The sequence below is a fragment of the Dipteris shenzhenensis genome, chromosome 30, assembly GCF_047967505.1.
Source record: "Dipteris shenzhenensis isolate YYH24624 ecotype China chromosome 30, Dip_SZ_1.0, whole genome shotgun sequence".
Taxonomy (NCBI): domain Eukaryota; kingdom Viridiplantae; phylum Streptophyta; class Polypodiopsida; order Gleicheniales; family Dipteridaceae; genus Dipteris; species Dipteris shenzhenensis.
Window position 1 is genome coordinate 23,889,211 of NC_141625.1, and position 17,580 is coordinate 23,906,790.

Consider the following 17,580-nt stretch of genomic DNA (forward strand, 5'->3'; position numbering starts at 1 on the left):
TTGGGACTCCATGTAGCCTTCCATTACTCCATTTGTGATTCAATCCTCTGTTAGATAGTCTCTTTGTCTTTTGGGTGATTGGGCAATTGTGCAAAGTGTACTAGAAAGATAGACTGAATATTTACAAAACACCTATTTCATTAATTTTGGACTTTTTGTGTTGTTTTTGGATGAAGCCCAAAAATCCTTCCCAAATGAAAACTTTACTTTGTGAAAATATCCTTCCCAAATCAAAATTTTACTTTCTGAAAATATTCTTCCCAAATCAAAAGTTCACTTTGTGGCACTATCATATTCACATAAAAATATGGTTTTTTCAATCTATACTTTTGCATCAACATGCAAAAATCTGAAATAATCCTATATTAGAAATTGTAGCTATATCTAAGTTATTTGTTAATTTAATTATTTTTAATATTTTTCCTTGACGTTTTTCCTTGACGTGATAAATTTATAAATCCATGAAAGGAGACTTAAATATTTCATGAAAATAACATTGTCACTCGCAATATGCACAAAATTTTTAAAACTTTTAATAAATAGAAAAAAGACATGATGCCATAAGACCCAAGTTTTGTATTGAACCAAAGAGCTATAATAGCAATTATAGCTATTATTATATGATTACATTGAGAGATGTTGCTCTCAGCTAGAGTCTTTATATCCAAAATGATATAGATTGAACATATGTTTACAATTTCAATTGTTGCTCTTAAAGAGCCTCAATTCGTGCCATCTACATAATTTAACTCCCCATTGTCTTATTGCTCAATGTCATGACAGTCCCTTGCCAGGTGCCATTTGCATAATTTGACTCCCACTTGTGTATGCCTTGCCATGCTTTTGTTTAAATATTATATTTTGATATCATAAATATTTTATTTCAAATTATGAAAAAAAATATGAAATTCATTTGCATTGATAATTAATCCAAGACACTTGTAAAATTCAGTATAAATCATTTTTGAGATTGAGAGAGATAGCATTCCAATATGGATGTGACTACAATGTCCATTTTTTAGATTGAGAGAGATTTCCTTCCGTGCTCGAGCACTGGATTTGAAACCATCAACCTCGAGAAATGCCCATGTCAAATTTGTTCTTAGACCTCTGCCATCATTTACGTTCTTGCATGCATTTACTCGACCTCTGCCATTTTATACCTCTGCCATGCGAGAAGTGGTCTTTGGAAATAGTCGGTCTCCAAGCGCTTCTTGGTGCCACTTCTGCTATCTCCCTCCACTTCTTCTCTTGGCGCCACGGGCTACTTCAAGAACTATACGTCTCTACCTTCATTGGAGCATGAAGATATGGAGGAGAGGTGAATAGCAAGGCCAAAGAGGGAGGTAACAAGAGCTATGGAAAGCAAGGCCAAAGAGGGAGGTAAGAACCAAGGTCCTGAGCTCAAGCCCTCATGGAGCTTGGAGGCCTCCCATTTTTTTGGTTCGTTGTGAAGCGTGAAATCCATTCATCTCCAAGGTTCATGGTTCGTTCATGATTGGTTCATCTCCAAGTTCATGGTTCGTTCATGATTCATTCATCTCCAAGGTTCATGTTTCACTTCACTTAAGAAACAATCACATAGGAAACGATCATGTAGGGCTCCTCCCACAATCACGTAGGGCTGCTCATAGGAAAAGTTCACGTAGGGCTCCTCCCACAAGGAGAACAAAATGTAGATCCAAGCTCTATTGAAGCAAAAAAAGGGAGGCCTCCAAGCTCCGTGAGGTACTCCATTATGGATTCGCCTCTCCACATATCTCCACACTTCACATAGCAAACGGTCGGTCTCCAAGCACCGCTCTGCTAAAGCCGTTCATCAACACTAGAAAATTGAAAGAACGGAACTATTGTTTGTTGAGATATCGAGCTCCACTCGTGATATGCCAGGGTGACCATTGTGCATTTATGTCACCGACTTGTTAGCTGCAGATGCAATTGGTACACCGCCCATGAATAATAGTTGGATGACAGCTATCCTTATGTACTCTAGTCTGTGGCTCAGTTAGTATGCCACCTTAGTTAGCTGAGTTTGGTTTGAGACCCACATAGAGGGTTCTTCTATTTCTTTGTACTAGAGTTCTTTTGGCTTTTCACAACTAAGAAGAGGAAAACTATTTTTAGCCTCCACCTTTGTGTGTATTCCCCCATTGTGTATGTGAGAAAGCCGCAAGTGAGACTCCTTCCTTCTCTCCCACTATCTTCACATGGTATCAGAGCCTAGTTCGTGGTAAGGAGCTCAAGAAAGCAAACCAAGTTCGCGGTGTCCTGGTAAGAGGACCAGTGTTGCTTTCCTTTTTCGAGTTTGGGAGCAAAATCTCTGTAGGTAGCACAGCCAAAAAGTGCAAGAGTGCACTATCTCAGATTGAGACGCCCTTCGCATTGTTAAATGCTTTATTTTTCTAATTCGAAGCCATTTTGGGGCCCGTTTTGGAGGCAGAAGTTCTTTGCAAGCACTAAGAAAAAGGCCCTATTTTTCTTGTACGACCATTACTCTGTAGGTCGGTGAAAAATTGCCGTAGAAATTGCATTGTATGCCTGTGTGCAGAGATACTGAGAGTTATAGAATCATCCTTATTGCCTGTTGATGCAAAATCGTCACTAGGAAGTGACTGTGTGGTCAAATACCACTTTTGTTAGTTTTGTAGATTTGCCTGTGTGAGGCAGAAGTGTCAGGCAGAAGCTGTGTTTTTTGCAGTGACAGAATATTTTGCAGTGTTTTGTAATGGCGTCTGATTCTCTATCACTGATTGTCACTGAAAAGCTTGACAAAAACAACTTCCAAGCATGGAAGTTTAGAATGATGAATTTCCTTATGGGAAAAGGCTATTGGCAGTTCATTACAGAAAATGAAGAACCAGTTCTTCCTAATGTTCCCAACCAACAAGAAATGCAGGCAATTAAAGGATGGCATGAGAGAGCCAGAAAAGTTATGTACTGGCTGTCTATCAGTATTTCAGATTTTATGATTGTGCATATTCAAGATGCAAGTACACCAAAGGAGGCATGGGATACCTTGGCAAAAATGAACAGCACAAATACGCAAGCCAGGAAAATGCAGCTCAAGCAGGAGTTGCACAATGTGCAAAGAGAAAATATGAGCATCAATGACTACCACATGAAAGTGAAGAAAATTGCAGATGCACTTGCTTCCATTTGGTCGCTAGTGGAAGATGATGATCTAGTTTCTGTGACCTTGAATGGTCTAGGAAAGGATTATGCACAGTTTTGGACATCCATTACCATCTGTGAAAATTAACCTGATTTTGAGGAGTTGTTTGCTCTTCTAATTTCTGAAGAGTAGAGAAATGGTGGTGCATCTTCTTCAGGAGGATCTTCAAAAGAAATTGTCTTCTACTCAAATGCTGGAAGAGGTCGAGGCAGAGGTAGAGGAGGCCGATCTGGAGGCCATGGTAGAAATCAAAATATGCAGCAAACTCAAGAAAACCAGTCCTTTGGAGGAGGACGTGGTAACTCTAGAGGCAGGGGGAGCCCAAGAGGTCGTGGTGGATGGCAGAGAGGCCAAAATGCAAATAGCAATGTTGAATGCTACTATTGTGGTAAAATGGGTCATATGGCTAAAGACTTCTGCTACAAAAAGCAGAATGACATTATGAATGGAAAATTGCAGCAAGGCAATTATGCATCCTCTAGTAGACAGGGTGATGACAGAAATGAGCATTTGTTTATGGTACAGCACATGACCAATTTTGTGACAAGTGCAGAAGAAAGTAATGATGTGTGATATATTGACTCAAGTGCATCAAACCACATGACAGGTCATGCAGAATGGATGCAGGATGTAAGGAAAATGGAAAGACCAGGATTTGTGGAGACTCGTAATGATACTGCACATCCTATTGTGCAGATTGGTAAAATTCCTTTGTCTATGCAAGATGGGAAAAAGAAATACCTGTCTGATGTATTTCTTGTCCCGAATATCACCAAGAACCTGGTTTCTATTGGTCAAATGGTTGAGCAGGGCTTGTAGGTCCAATTTAATCCTCATGGATGCTTTGTTGAGGATATGAAAAATAATGGTCGCTTGATAGAAAAAGGAAAGAAGAAGGGCAGGATGTTTTTCGTTGGATGCGGACATGCCTAAATTGAGTGCAGCAATGTTTACACATGGGACCGATGTAGTTGCAGATATTGATATCTGGCATAAACGCATTGGTCATGTTGATGTACAGCGACTTAAATCAATGTAGGCCCAAAATATTCTTGTAGGATTGCCTAAATTTAAGGTTGCAGAAATGCATAAGGTATGTGAAGCCTGTCAATTTGGAAAACACGCAAGGAAACCATTTCCTAGACATGTTCAAGAGAGTAAGAGGCCATTGGAATTAATCCACTCTGATGTGTGGACTACTAAAGCTGCATCTATTGGAGGCTATCATTATTTTGTCACTTTTATTGATGACTACTGCAGAAAAGTTTGGGTATATTTTATGAAAAAGAAAAGTGAAGTGTTTGGGCATTTCAAAGCTTTTAAAGATATGGTTGAAAAAGAAACAGGCCTGCAATTAAAATGCCTAAGGTCAGATGGAGGGGGAGAGTACCTCTCAAATGAGTTTGCAAGGTTTCTACAGGAGCATGGCATAAAGCAGCAATATTCATGCAATCATACCCCACAACAAAATGGACTTGTAGAACGGAAAAACAGGCATATTGGAGAGGTATCTCGGGCCATGCTAAATGAAAAAGATCTACCAAATTATTATTGGATTGAAGCAGTTGCTACAGCAGTTTACATAATGAACAGGACTCCCACTGTAGCAATACATGGCATGACGCCAAAGGAGATGTATACTGGTAGAAAACTAGATATTTCTCATTTGAAAATTTTTGGTTGCATTCCCTATGTTCATGTGCCAGATGAGTTGAGGTCCAAATTGGATCAAAAAGCTGAGAAGTGCATCTTTATTGGTAATTCTCTGCAGCAGAAAGGGTATAGATGCTATAACCCTTCTACTCATAAGTTTACAGTGAGCAAAGATGTTGTTTTTTATGAGATGAGCAGCTGGTATAAACCAATAAATGTGATTGATGATGTAGATGCACAAAATGGTAATGCTGCATAGAATTCACAGCAGCAAACACCAAATATTAGTGGACCTGTAGTGTCCTCTAGCAGTGGTTCACATGCTTCGCCATGGACAGACTGATTAAGATCAGGAGAATCTCCTCAAGGCAATGCAGATAGTGGTATGCAAGTATCACAAAAAGGAAAAGATAAGGTAGGTCAGCCCATGTTTGATAAGGTGAGACAACTTAGGAACGACCTCTCCATTCTCAAGAGAGCATTTGAGATGGAGGGTTATATGTCTGATGGGACAACCAAATGTGTGGGAGGGAAACCATCAAACTGCCTCATGGATGGAGAGCATTGGGGAGGTCTTTGTTAATAACAAGGCAAGGCATATCAGGATTCATGCACATACAATGAGTTGAGGTTGATTGCAGCTTTACAAAGGTTTAACTCGTGAGTATCATCTTTCTTTCTTCCACTAGTTGTTTCAAGAACATATTTCTATTTTCAACTTTAATGCTAAAACAAATTCCATTGTCCAGATTGAATGAGGAGGCAATTGTCACAACAAATCTTAAAGATTACTTGTATCATACAAGTACACTTGTTAGTTGTGATGCACAAGTATTTCTAGAGGATTTCACGGAAGAAAAAAGGAAAAATATTGAGGTTGTGCGACAAAAGGAGATTGGTCAAGGAAGAAGGGTTTGGTATCCCCACAGGCTACTCTTGGTCGCATGGTTTATGCTGTGAGTTCTTATACTTTCTACCTCATGCTTTCTTTCCTTCTACTTTTGTATATAGTTTGAATTATAGCTTTGCTGCATACTTGCTTTTGTAGGGCAAGTGGAAATCTGATTTTGAAGCAACTTGTAAGAAGCTACCTCCTGGAATGGATAAAGATGAAAGAGTTGTTAAAATAGCTAGGATTAAAAGAACAGTCACTCAAACATACAAGAGAAAGGTGCACAGGGTGAGTTTGTGCATTTTCCTTTGTCTAGTATTGCTATGCATTGCTTTCAAATATCACGCTGAATTTCTTTTGTGTGGTCTTCACAGATTTTGTCAATAATAAATCCTACACATGGCAAAGATTGGTTTCACAAATTATGGTCCTTGCCATATGAAGACACAACTGCTAAAATTACACTAGACAAGTTGTATCAAGTGGCCATTGCTTCTTGCAGCAAGGCTAGGCAGCTTTTATTATTATCTTTACTTGGGTCTGATTTGAATTTGAAGAGTAGTTATGGAATGCCAACAAGTGACCATGCCTTCATTAGGTGGCTTGCAAAGGAAGTTTTTATGGACCAGGTTCTTGAAGAGTGTCATAGGTTGTTGTCACAGGTTCAGGATTCCTTTGTTCGTGTTTCTCCTTTGGAGTTGCCAGAGCATCCTACACTATGCGAATATTTTGAGGATATTGTGGCGAGACATCGGAGTGATTTGTATGAGCTTTTTACATCCCTCATGTCTGTGGCTACCGTGCCTGCAAAACAGGTTCACCTTGTGAATGCAAGCAAAAGAGTTGTTTTTAGGTAAGCATTCATCTTTCATTGCCTAATTCTTGAATTTCTATTTCATATTATTCTTAAGCTTTCAACTGCTTGGGTTTTGAATAGGTTTATATCTTCATTTGCTGGAAACAAAAAAGATACAGACCATTCCATCTATTTGCAAGGCATGGACAGTGCTCAATCCTCCTACCTATTGCATGTACACACATAAAGTCTTTCGTGAGGACATGACTACAAAAGGAACTATAAGGCTTTCAGAGTGGGAGAGAAAGCATTGTCCATGGTGGATAGAGATGAGTAGTGGAAAGTGGGTGGAGGAGGCATTAATGCTAGAGAGGTATACTTTTCATGTTTGTTATTTATGTGCCTCTTGTTCTTAACTAGTTTTTTGTGATTGACTTGCTCCATGGGTTTCTTGATAAGGCATTCGAAAGGTCAATGTAAATTTGATTCTGGATCCTTTGGAGACATGACCGAGGAGCAGTGTAAAAATCTTGAGGAGCAACAAAAGATGTTGGTGGAGAAACAAAAGGAAAATATAGGGAATCGTGATCTTGCAAAACCAGGGAGAAGGAAGAATACTGACTTGGATGGAGATGGCAAGCTGAAATATCTTTGTTGAAGCTTTCCAATTCCTTTTAGTCTAGTATTGTCATTTGATATGCATTATGTTTGTAGATACTCCGAAAGTTCATGACTCTGGGATAGTGAGAAAGCTTTTCTCCATTGAATTTATTTGGGTTCCATTGTCTTTTATTAGAAACATCCCCTCATACCTAGGAGTTGGGTAAAGGTATGGGAGTTTGACTATATCAAATTGGGCAAAGAGATAGTGCAATCATAGCTTGTAGATGGGAAGAAACGAAACTCTAAGCAATGCACATGGAGTGTGGACTGTTGCATTGTGGATCTTCCCACAGGGTATGCTACAGGTGGTGAAGGATAGGTTCCACCTTGGAATGTTATCTCAGAAGATCATATCTACTCTTCCTTGGCCATTGCTGCAGCTGTGATGGATGACAATGGGTGGACTTTGGTTTTCTATTCTCCATCTACTCTGCCTACTATGGAGTGCTATGCAGTAAGATTAAAAGTGGAGGTGGCTTGCAGGTAAATTTATTTGTGTTGAACACTTCATGAAGTCTTGCGGGTTATAGGCTAGGGTCTAATTTTGGTACATATTGTTTTGTTTCAAGCAGATGGATAGTATAATGCATGGAACCTCAAGGCATTTCAAACACACTTGGGATTGGTGTGAAGGTGAGTCTTCAAATGTATGTTTGCTTCTACTTCTTTTGAATAGTCTTATGTTTTCCATGCTATGGCTATGAGGAGGATAGGACAAAGACCCACATTTAACATGCAATCAGCAAAGGGTGTGGCCTACATGATGAGGATGAGTTTAGATGGCAACTTGCTTCCACATTACTTGCCTTTAGTCCATCGTTCCAAAAGAGTTGGCAAGGGAGGTGCATGGCGTGGATCTCTTAAGAAGAGTGCTACATTCATACTTATGTTCTTGGAGATGTTGTGTCCTCCAAATGGTTCCATTCTTGAGATGGGGGCAGGGACAGGACTAGGATTGAGGGCTGCACTCCACTCTAGTCACCCTTGCTTGGCAATAGACAATGACCCAGAGATATGTATTGGACTACTTCCAGGAGTGGTGGATGCTATTTATGCGGGTGTGGGATTGTCTACACATCAGCATATGCTCATGGATGTCGATGCTGAGGAGGAAGAAATCAATGTTGATGTGCCATTGGACTAGTGAGTAAAAAATGTTGTTCTTTATTTTGAATGAATACCTTTCATTTACACGTAAGGGAGTTTTAGAGTTTCATTTTGAAGTGAATTGCCAACTTATGCAAAGAGTATGGCCATGCACATGGAAAGGAACGACAAATCATATAACTATGAGTTGAGGGAGAAGAGGAGATGACGGACTTTATTTGTGGATGACTCTGCCGATGAGAATTAGTTTATGGTTATACTTTATGGTCTACTAGACATTGGTGCTATCTCACATACACGATATTTATTTTTGGCTATCGTTTTGATTCTGAAATTTTGTGACGTTATGCGTATGAGACAATAGTTTGGAAAACTTTTTTTGGGTGCACTCTAGTTTATTAATGCGCAAGTAAAGTCTACATTAGTGGTACAGATTGTTTTGGCTTTTGGAAACAATCTTGAGCTTCTATTTTGTTGGTTGGCATTATTTAATGTAAGATTCTATGATATGCATTCCTATAAGCCCAGCAACTAAAGGAATAGGGTCCAGATACATTATCGTTGCCACATAGATTATTTCACGCCAACACTTGACTGCCTTTTTTATTTTCTATGATCTCTTTACCCATAGTGATCTCATAGGTAAACGTCCTCGGGCGGGGGGGTGGCAATAGTAGAGCTAGAGTGAGGGATGGTACTGTGAGTGCTTACGAAGTGAGTAGCAGAGGGAGTGGGCTCTAGGATGCCTCTGCTTGTGAGTGGAGAGGGCAAGGGACCTGACTGTGGTACTGGGTCTCATGATAAAGTGGAGACCTGTAGGGATGTGAGTGTGCTGACTCGTCTACATCCCTCGAGCCACCACAATAGCCTCAAACCTTACTACTCCTCTTGGACCTATGATGGATACGTTCGTCTAGGTGATGACCCCTCAATCGAAGGGGCTACAGGGGACAGTTGTCGAGTAGGTCCAGCCGTCGGTGGCCCTGATCTACCCTAGAGGGGTGTAGGAGAGGGAATAGATGAGGTCCTCTGGGCAATTAGAGAGAAGAATCTCGCCATGTCCGCATCGGTCATGGATGCGACAAACTCGTCAGGACTCCCGATGAAGCCATGAACTGCTAGCAAAGGAGTTCCCTAAGGGGTGCTCACAGTGCTAGGCCCAAGAGGAGCCGGACCAGGGGTAGTTGCAAAAGAGAGAAAATAAGACAAGAGATAGGAGAAAAGAGAAGAGAGGAGATAAGAGAAGAGAGGGGAAGAGAGGAAGAGAGAGGAAAAGGAAAAGAGAAGAGAAGGAGAAAAAAGAGAATAGAGGAAATAAGAGTGGGGAGAAGAGAGAAGAAGAGGGGAGAAGAGAGGATAAGAGTTCCTATGCCCATCACTGCAGCTAGCACTTAAGATGCTAGCTACAAGCCAATGCAATCATGAAAAGAAAAATAGGAAAAGAGAGGAAGCACTTTCTTACCTGGAAATGATGTGTCTTGACCAGATGATCCCGCTCAGAAGAGGAGGTGTTATATTTTTATTGTCCTATAAAAGAGAGGAAACATACCATTTTAAGAAAACTAATTAGTGAAAGGAGGATTTTGGAGAAGCAACATTCCAAAGGGTTCGGATTGAGGAGACAAAGAGAAGCCTACAAACAAGGAGAAAGCACAAAAGCGATAGGTAGAGCTTTCATACTCCTCTTTCATGATTGTTTTTCATGTATTGTTTCTTCCTTTAAAGAAAGAAAAGGAAAGGAAAGGAGGAGAGAAACTTTAGAACAGGAAGGGAAAGTGAAAGTAGAGGAAGGGAAAGTAGAGAAATACCAAAAAAAGAAGAGGTGAGCCTTCTTTCCTTCACCAAATCTTGTTTTTGGTCCAACTCTGAAAATCAAGCATGAAAATGAGCACATGGGCTTAGCAATGCAAGGAGAAACATGCTTTAACACTCACAAAATGAAATGGGGGAAGGAAAAAACCTACATTGTTTAAACAGACACACCTTCTTGGAAAATGTCATTTCACGCGAGTAGAGACGGAGAAGCATGGACAGAGAGCACGTGTTACGAGAGGAGCTGGATAGGGGTGAGGAGTGTGAGGAAGAGGTTGGAGGAAGGTGAGGTTGCCGAAGGTGAGGAAGGAGGAGAGGTTTGCGATAGAATTGTGAGGGGCGATGATGCAGGTTTCGGGTTTTAGCTCCCAGCGTCGATATAAACCGACTATGTTTCATCAATATACCGACTCTGTGTATCCCTTAAAGGTCGGTATATACCAGTGGTACAAGGTTGAAAGTTGGTATATACCGATGGTACAGGGCATAAAATCTCACCATGGACAGTGTGAACACTTTCGTGTTACACTTGAAATCTTGATCGACATGGCCTATAGGCTTGGTGAATTACAATATCCCACCATGGCTAACAATAAAGAAGGGACACCTCATGCTTGCACTGCTTGTGCAAGGGAAGTACATGTACATGGCACCTTTGATAAAGGAGTTACAGATCTTATGGAGAGGCATATAGGTCTTTTATATTTCTAGAGCTCCTAGACATACCAATGACATTTTGGTCAAGAGAATCTTGATGTGGACCATGCATGACTACCCAGGATATGGAGAGTGCACAGGTACATGGTTGTGTCTTTACATGTATAATGATACTTTTATGACTCTCTTTCTAGCGCATGTCTTATACATATGAGGAAAACATATGATTAAGATAAGTGTAAAGTATCATACCTATTAGAATTTATTTGCATGGTGGGGGTTACATGTATGGTATAAGCATGCCAATTCACAATGTGATTTAGAAAATGTATGGTATAAGCATGCCGATTTACAATGTCTTGACAATTATGCAGAATGTGTTGTCAAAAATGGAAAAATATGCATGCCAAACTATACAAATGATATCCCATCCTGATTGTGAGTATAAGGGTGTCACGTAAAGGTCATTGCAAAATCTCATGACCATAGGGCACATTTGCATGTAGTGTAGTAGAAGCATGTAGATGCATCATGTTTTAGAAGTAGTACACCATCAAAAATGAGAATTTTTTTGTGAATAACCTTTCAAATGATGCCCTATTCTTATGAACCTTTGTTAGTATAAAGGACTTATTCATTTAAATCTCTTTGAAAGTTTGATGGCCATCGGACACATAAAAGTATCGTATAAATGTATTTCAACCATACAAATGATGTTTGAGCCTTATGGAAATTGCAATATAAATTATTTACTCATTCTAAGGTCTTTGCAAAGTTTCATGCCCATTGGACACAAACAATTATGGTATAAGCATCCTAATCACATAATTTCTTGGCACTTATGCACCATGCATGCTTGAAAATAAGGAAATGTGCATGTACCACCATTCGAATGATGTTTGATCCTATGAGACTTTGCATGCATAAGAGTCTTAATAATTCCAAGGCATTTGCCAAGTTTAATGAGCATACCGTACATACATGTGTGGTACAATCATGGCAATTCATAATTTTGTAATAATCTTGCAGAATGAGTGGTCAAAATCAAAAGAAATAGTATCGAAAGAGAAAGAAGTGCAAAGGGAGGATGATAGGAGTGCAAATGGATCAAGAAATCCCTGCGGTTGGTTGAGGGTCTAAAGGTAAGGGAGCAAAGAGATAGGGTTTGGTTCTTTAAATAAAATTTTAAAACATGACTGTGACCCCAAGGGAGGGAAGGAAAGGGGTCAGGGAGGGGAGGAGGAGAGGGGAGTGGAGTGGAGGGAATGGAGGGGAAGCAGGGGGAGGGTCGTGGAGAGGGAAGGGGAGGGGATTGATGGGGGGAAAAGGGAGGGGAGGGGAGGGGAGAGGAGTGGAGAGGGAGATGGGAGGGAGGGTAGTAGAGGGGGAGTGGAAAGGGAGGGGAGTGAAGAGGGAGAGGGAGGGCTCAAGGAGGGATGGGAGTGAAGAGAGACAGGGAGAGCTCAGGGAGGGGTGGGAGTGAGCGAGAGAGGGGAGGGAGTGGAGGGCACAGCCAGGGCCATTGATTTTTTTTAACATTGATGTCCATGGCCATGTCCCTTCTCTCTCTCCTCTCCCCTTCCCCTCTCTCCCTCTCTCCTCTCTCCTCATCCCTCCTCTCTCCCTCCCCTCCTCTCTTCCTCATCCCTCATCTCCCTTCCCTGCTCTCTTCTTTCTCTCCTCCCTTCTTAGTCACCTCTCTCCCCTCCCACCCCCTCTCCCTCCACCCCTCCTCCTCCCTGACCCTTGATCCCCTCTCTCCCCAGTCACCTCCTGTAACTACACCTACCCCCCACCCCCTCCCTCATCTCGTTGCCTCCCTCCCTCCCCCCCCTGCCCCCCCCCCCTCTCTCTCTCTCTCTCTCTCTCCCCCCCCCCTTATCCCCCTCTCTCCCCGCCCACCTCTCGCAATCGTTGCCATGCCCCACTCCCTCCCTCATCTCCCCCTCTCTCCTCTTCCCCACCTCCTTTCTCCCCCTCCCTCTCCCTTCTCCTTGATCCCTCTCTATCTAATGCCACAACAAGATCAACACCTCCCTCTCTCCCCTCCCAGCCTTAGTGGCCAATCTTTGGTATTTCACATGTAAGTTTCAAGATTCGCTACTATAAAAGGTACATAACCATTTTGTTTAATACTTTGATTATTGCTTGACAGGGATGTGGGCACATGTGTGAGTAAGCACACATTTAAAATATCCCTATATTAAATTTTACATTTTTTGTGTAGTTGTTTTTGCTTCTTTTGTACATAAACGTGTTACAATTTTGATTTAAAAAGTCCCCTCCATACAGGTAAATACCATAATTATATTGTATAGTTATTTCAAGGCTTCTATTCATAAATGACCCATAGGTCCACCAAATTAGAAAATCCCCTCCAATTAATGAATCTACTATGTTACCTATTGTGCAAAGAAACCTCCTGAGATTGCTTGATTGAATGCTAAGTGAGGATTGCATCTTCATCAAACATTTTCGTTAATGCTTGAAGATATTACAAGAACTCAATCTATTTGTAAGCAAAAAAAAACTTATATGATTTGCATTTTGTGACCAAATTTTGAAAATAGATGATTTAGTGAGATACTAGTAGTTCTACGTAAACTACTACAACTACATTAAATAAAAGCACTAGGCATGAAAGAGAGATGTCACCTCTAAATGGGCCAAACTTTTAAAGTCACTTTTCAACTATGGAAAGATTGAACATTAGAATCCCACACATTTAAAGAGGCATGTTGACTTAGAGTCTTTAGCTATTGATTTTCATTTATTATGGAAAGATCGACATTGAAAACCCCACACAGTGAAGTTGTGCTTAGTTAGAAGTTTAGTTTGCTTATATCTCTTTGTATCTATGCCTCACTATAGTCTATTCAAACCTAAGGGATCTTCTTTGTCATTGTTGTCCTCATCTCCAACCCATCTCCAGCGTCTCGTCTATTTTTCCTTGTCTTTAGTCATAGGTCTCTTTCTATGAACCTTCTTCTCTCTATATTTTTGGAGAGGAAGTGTGGATGGAGGTGAGGTGGAAAGTTTAAAGGGAGATGTTGGCTTAGATTTTTCAACCATAGTTTTCCACTTATTGCAAACAAATCTAATTCGAACATGAGAATCCCACACATTGAAGTCATGCTCAACCTAGACATTTTGTTCGCTTATATCTCTTTGTATCTTTGCAACACTTCATCCTCACAATCTCTTTGTAGTTCATTGAAACCATTTGGACTCAACTCTTTGTGTTTTATTTTTCATTGTTTCGTCGTAGACATATTATAGAGATATCACCCTAGGGAGTAGTTAATACCAATTCGGTAAGTCCAATGTGATGTTAGAGCAAATGAATTTTGAATCTCAAAGTGAACAACGAATTAAGTAAAACGTTTAACAACTTTTAAATGTCTAGGTATTACAATAGTTTGGCGATGATACCTTTAGTATTCGGTGAGTGAGTCGTAACCATCTTAATTTTTTAAATTTATCCTTGAGGCCATTTTCAATTTAGACCTTCTTTTAAGAAGTTAAAAGTTCTTCGACTTTATGTTATGAAGTGTAGTCTCGATATTACCTTTTGTTATTCAAGGGTTTGTTTTCTAATCTCCTTTTTTGAAAGAAGAAAATGCCCCAAGAAGGGTCTCAAAGGCATGAGACCTGAGCTCGCTTATATCTATTCATATATTTGCAACATTTGTAATATAACAGTTGTGCCAATGAGATGTTGACTTATATTTCTCATCCATAGATTTTCACTCTTTGTTAATTAGTAAAACTAAAGTCATTACTTCCATCGTAGACCAAGTGGTCTAGGATAGGAATAACCAGTTTTTCTTCCATCTTGAACCACAACCTCAATACCATGGGAGCCATGGCCTCAATACCATGGGAAGGAGAATGGGATCCCTTTTCTTAAAAATCGGAAGGCATTGGAATGATATAGCACGTGACTTGTCCCCATCTCTATAATACAAGGAAATGATTCCATGTGTTCTCTCCCACCTAATTATCCCTAGTTGTTTTGAATCCGTGCACATGGTGGATGGAAAAGAGATACATAATTATCCCTAGTTGTTTTGAATCCTCCCCCCCACTCCCACACAAAATAAGATGCATATATTAAAGGGCTGGTCAGGCCTTTTAAAAAAAAGACCAATTACAAAACTAGGCCGACTACAAGTGGGGACATCTGGTGCCTACGTTGATAGAGCAGGAACCCGCATGCGCATAAACGAGGGAGCCAATACTGAGGAGACAGTGACTGACCACTGGGGATTTCTCCCCTAACATCAAACCTGTCTTTGAAGTTCACCAAGCGTGATCTGGATGGTCTGGTCCAAAGTGGAAGCTACAATTAGAAAGGCAGGGGTCATGTCTGAGATTTATATCAAAGGGAGATGGAAGATGGTTCTGCTTGGGGAAACCTTCAGGCTGCCCTCTACCCTCCTAGCATCTTGGCAGAATGTTCGTGGGGCGGTATGAGAATGTTCGTGGGGGGGTATGCCTCTCCATCTAGGAAATGAGAAATAGTTGTTTTGAATCCTTGCACATGGTGGTGGATGGGAAAGAGATAGAGTTCAATAGGACATTTTCATGTATTGACTAGAAATAGTGTACAGCCCAGAAGCTTATATAATATGCAGTAATTCGTTGTCACAAACGAGCTTCGCAATCTCCTCTTTCCTACAACCCAGAAGCTTATCTCGCAGTAATTCATCTTCTCAAACCAGCTTCCCAATCCCTCTTTCGTAGCCTTTCCAGATTAACCTTCAGATCCATGGCTGCCATTCCCAATATCGTTCGGGAGTTCGACTTCTTCAAGATCGAAAACGAGGTCAACTCAGCACTGCAGATGGCTTCCAACGGCAAGCTCTTTCCCAAACCTGTCTCTCTGGCTTCCCTTCCCGTGGCTTCCGGTCCTTTGACAGAGAAGGCCACCCAGTGGGCACACCGCGACCTCGACCCCTCTGTTTTCGCGCATTGCTTGCGTACCTACTACTTCGGAGCTGCCGTCGCCAATGAGAACTTCCCGGATTTCGGATGGGATACCGAGACTTTCTACCTCGCATCGATCCTCCATGACATCAAGTGTACCCACGAAGGCTTTCGAGAGGCAACCGTGTCCTTCGAATTCTACAACGGGCTCGCAGCTCGCACATTCCTGCTTGAGGAAGGAGCAAGCCACCGAGTAGCCGATACAGTGATGGAGGCCATCTGCCGGCATAAATCTGCGGTGACAGACAGCTCGGGCTTCTCCCCCGAGGGGCAGATGCTGAAATTCGGAGCTCAGCTGGATGCGTTGGGCAATTACTCGGGCCTGATAAATGCGAAAACGATAAGCGACGTTGTGGAGAGGTATCCAAGGAACAATTTCAACAACATATTCGCTGATCTGCTTGTGGAAGAGGCGCATGTGAAGAAATACTGTACCGGAGTGCACCTCCTCAAGCCTGGCCAAATAGACACTGTACGCAAAAACCCAGTCATGAAGCAATACGACCATTGGGACAATTGAACACCTTTCTCAACGCAGAGGAAGAAACAAAGGGAATAGGCTTATATTCGACACAGCTTTATGTGGTATATTTCACCTCTCCGATTAATTAATTATCCTATGTATTTTTCATATTAGTGTATGTATGGTGTTTAATGTAATAACATCTATACGGATGAGTATTAAATGCACAAAAGGAAACTCTCCACTTCTTGTAATTTCTATATTGCATCAATGATAGATGCAATTAAATAAACAAAAAGAACTTAGGTTCTTGTGATTGGTTGTTTCTAATATGGTCTTTTCACAGAGGACATAGAATAATAATTTCCATCTACCGTAACCTCAAATGTAAGGCGTCTAACTACATCCATTGAATATCTGTGAGTTTTATTAAAGAATGTTTTTGCCAACAACAAAACGATAAATACTTCACGAAGTAAAGTAAATCATGTGGATAATCCCCATTAGACATGATGTTATAAAGGTTTTGGACAGCACTTATAGAATGTTGGTTCTCGTTTTCAAGATAGGTCGTAATACTAACAAGTTTGCTAGTAACTTTTTTTCTTTTTTTTAAATGTGTTTTGTTTTCTGCTCTATGCAATTTGATGGCCAGCATTCTGGAATCTCCTTGAGAATCCTGTGCATCAGGGCAGTCTCTTGGACAGAAAGAGAGAAGGAGCAGCTAATCTCTCCTAGAGGCATCCAACCCCTCTTAGATGGGATCCAAATTTGTGACCAGTATCTCAACCCTTTTCTCCATATGCTCCGAGTCTTTTGGAGATCCTGTTTGGCAATTGCTTGGCCATCTATTTTCACTACATTGCTCCACCAGATCGATTCATTTAGGCTGGCATCGCCCCTAAGGCCTCCCAAACCCTTCCATGATAGTTTATTCACACAGCCCTTCCATGCCACAATCCCTTGTACCATATCCGACCCCACTATTCTCAAGGGGAAGTCTGAGAACAATCTTTCATACCATAGAAGCCCTCTCCATACTCTCACCTTCATTCCTACCCCCTGCTCAATGAACCACCTGGCCAAAATCACCCATGGCTGACTCCGAGAACATTTGCGGGAGCCATTTCCCCACCACTGACATTGCAGGCAATATCCGGTAGCCCATATCCCCCCTCCTTTTTCTGGTTCTTTAAGGCTTCCCAAGCTATGTAGTGCATCCGTCTCTTCCCTTCCACTTCTGCCCATAGAAAGGCCCGTAGAAGTTTCTCTACCTCCTTCCAATGGGTTGTCTTGAAATTCCAGACTGTAGCTACGTTTGTGATTGATGCAGATAAAATGTATTTCACAATCAGCAGTTTGGCATTCCATCCTAG

General features: G+C 41.1%; 1 protein-coding gene across 1 annotated transcript; it reads left to right on the plus strand.

Annotated features, from left to right (window-relative positions):
- The first annotated feature begins 15,336 nt into the window (after positions 1–15,336).
- Positions 15,337–16,518, plus strand: LOC147881865 (cyanamide hydratase DDI2-like). Its single transcript, XM_087401772.1, has one exon. It carries the CDS (start codon positions 15,524–15,526, stop codon positions 16,259–16,261), a length of 738 nt encoding a protein of 245 aa, XP_087257898.1. The 5' UTR covers positions 15,337–15,523; the 3' UTR covers positions 16,262–16,518.
- Positions 16,519–17,580: the final 1,062 nt, after the last annotated feature.

Excerpts from the sequence above, each read along its gene's own strand:
- LOC147881865 (XM_087401772.1), top strand. The coding sequence starts at position 15,524 with ATGGCTGCCATTCCCAATATCGTTCGGGAGTTCGACTTCTTCAAGATC.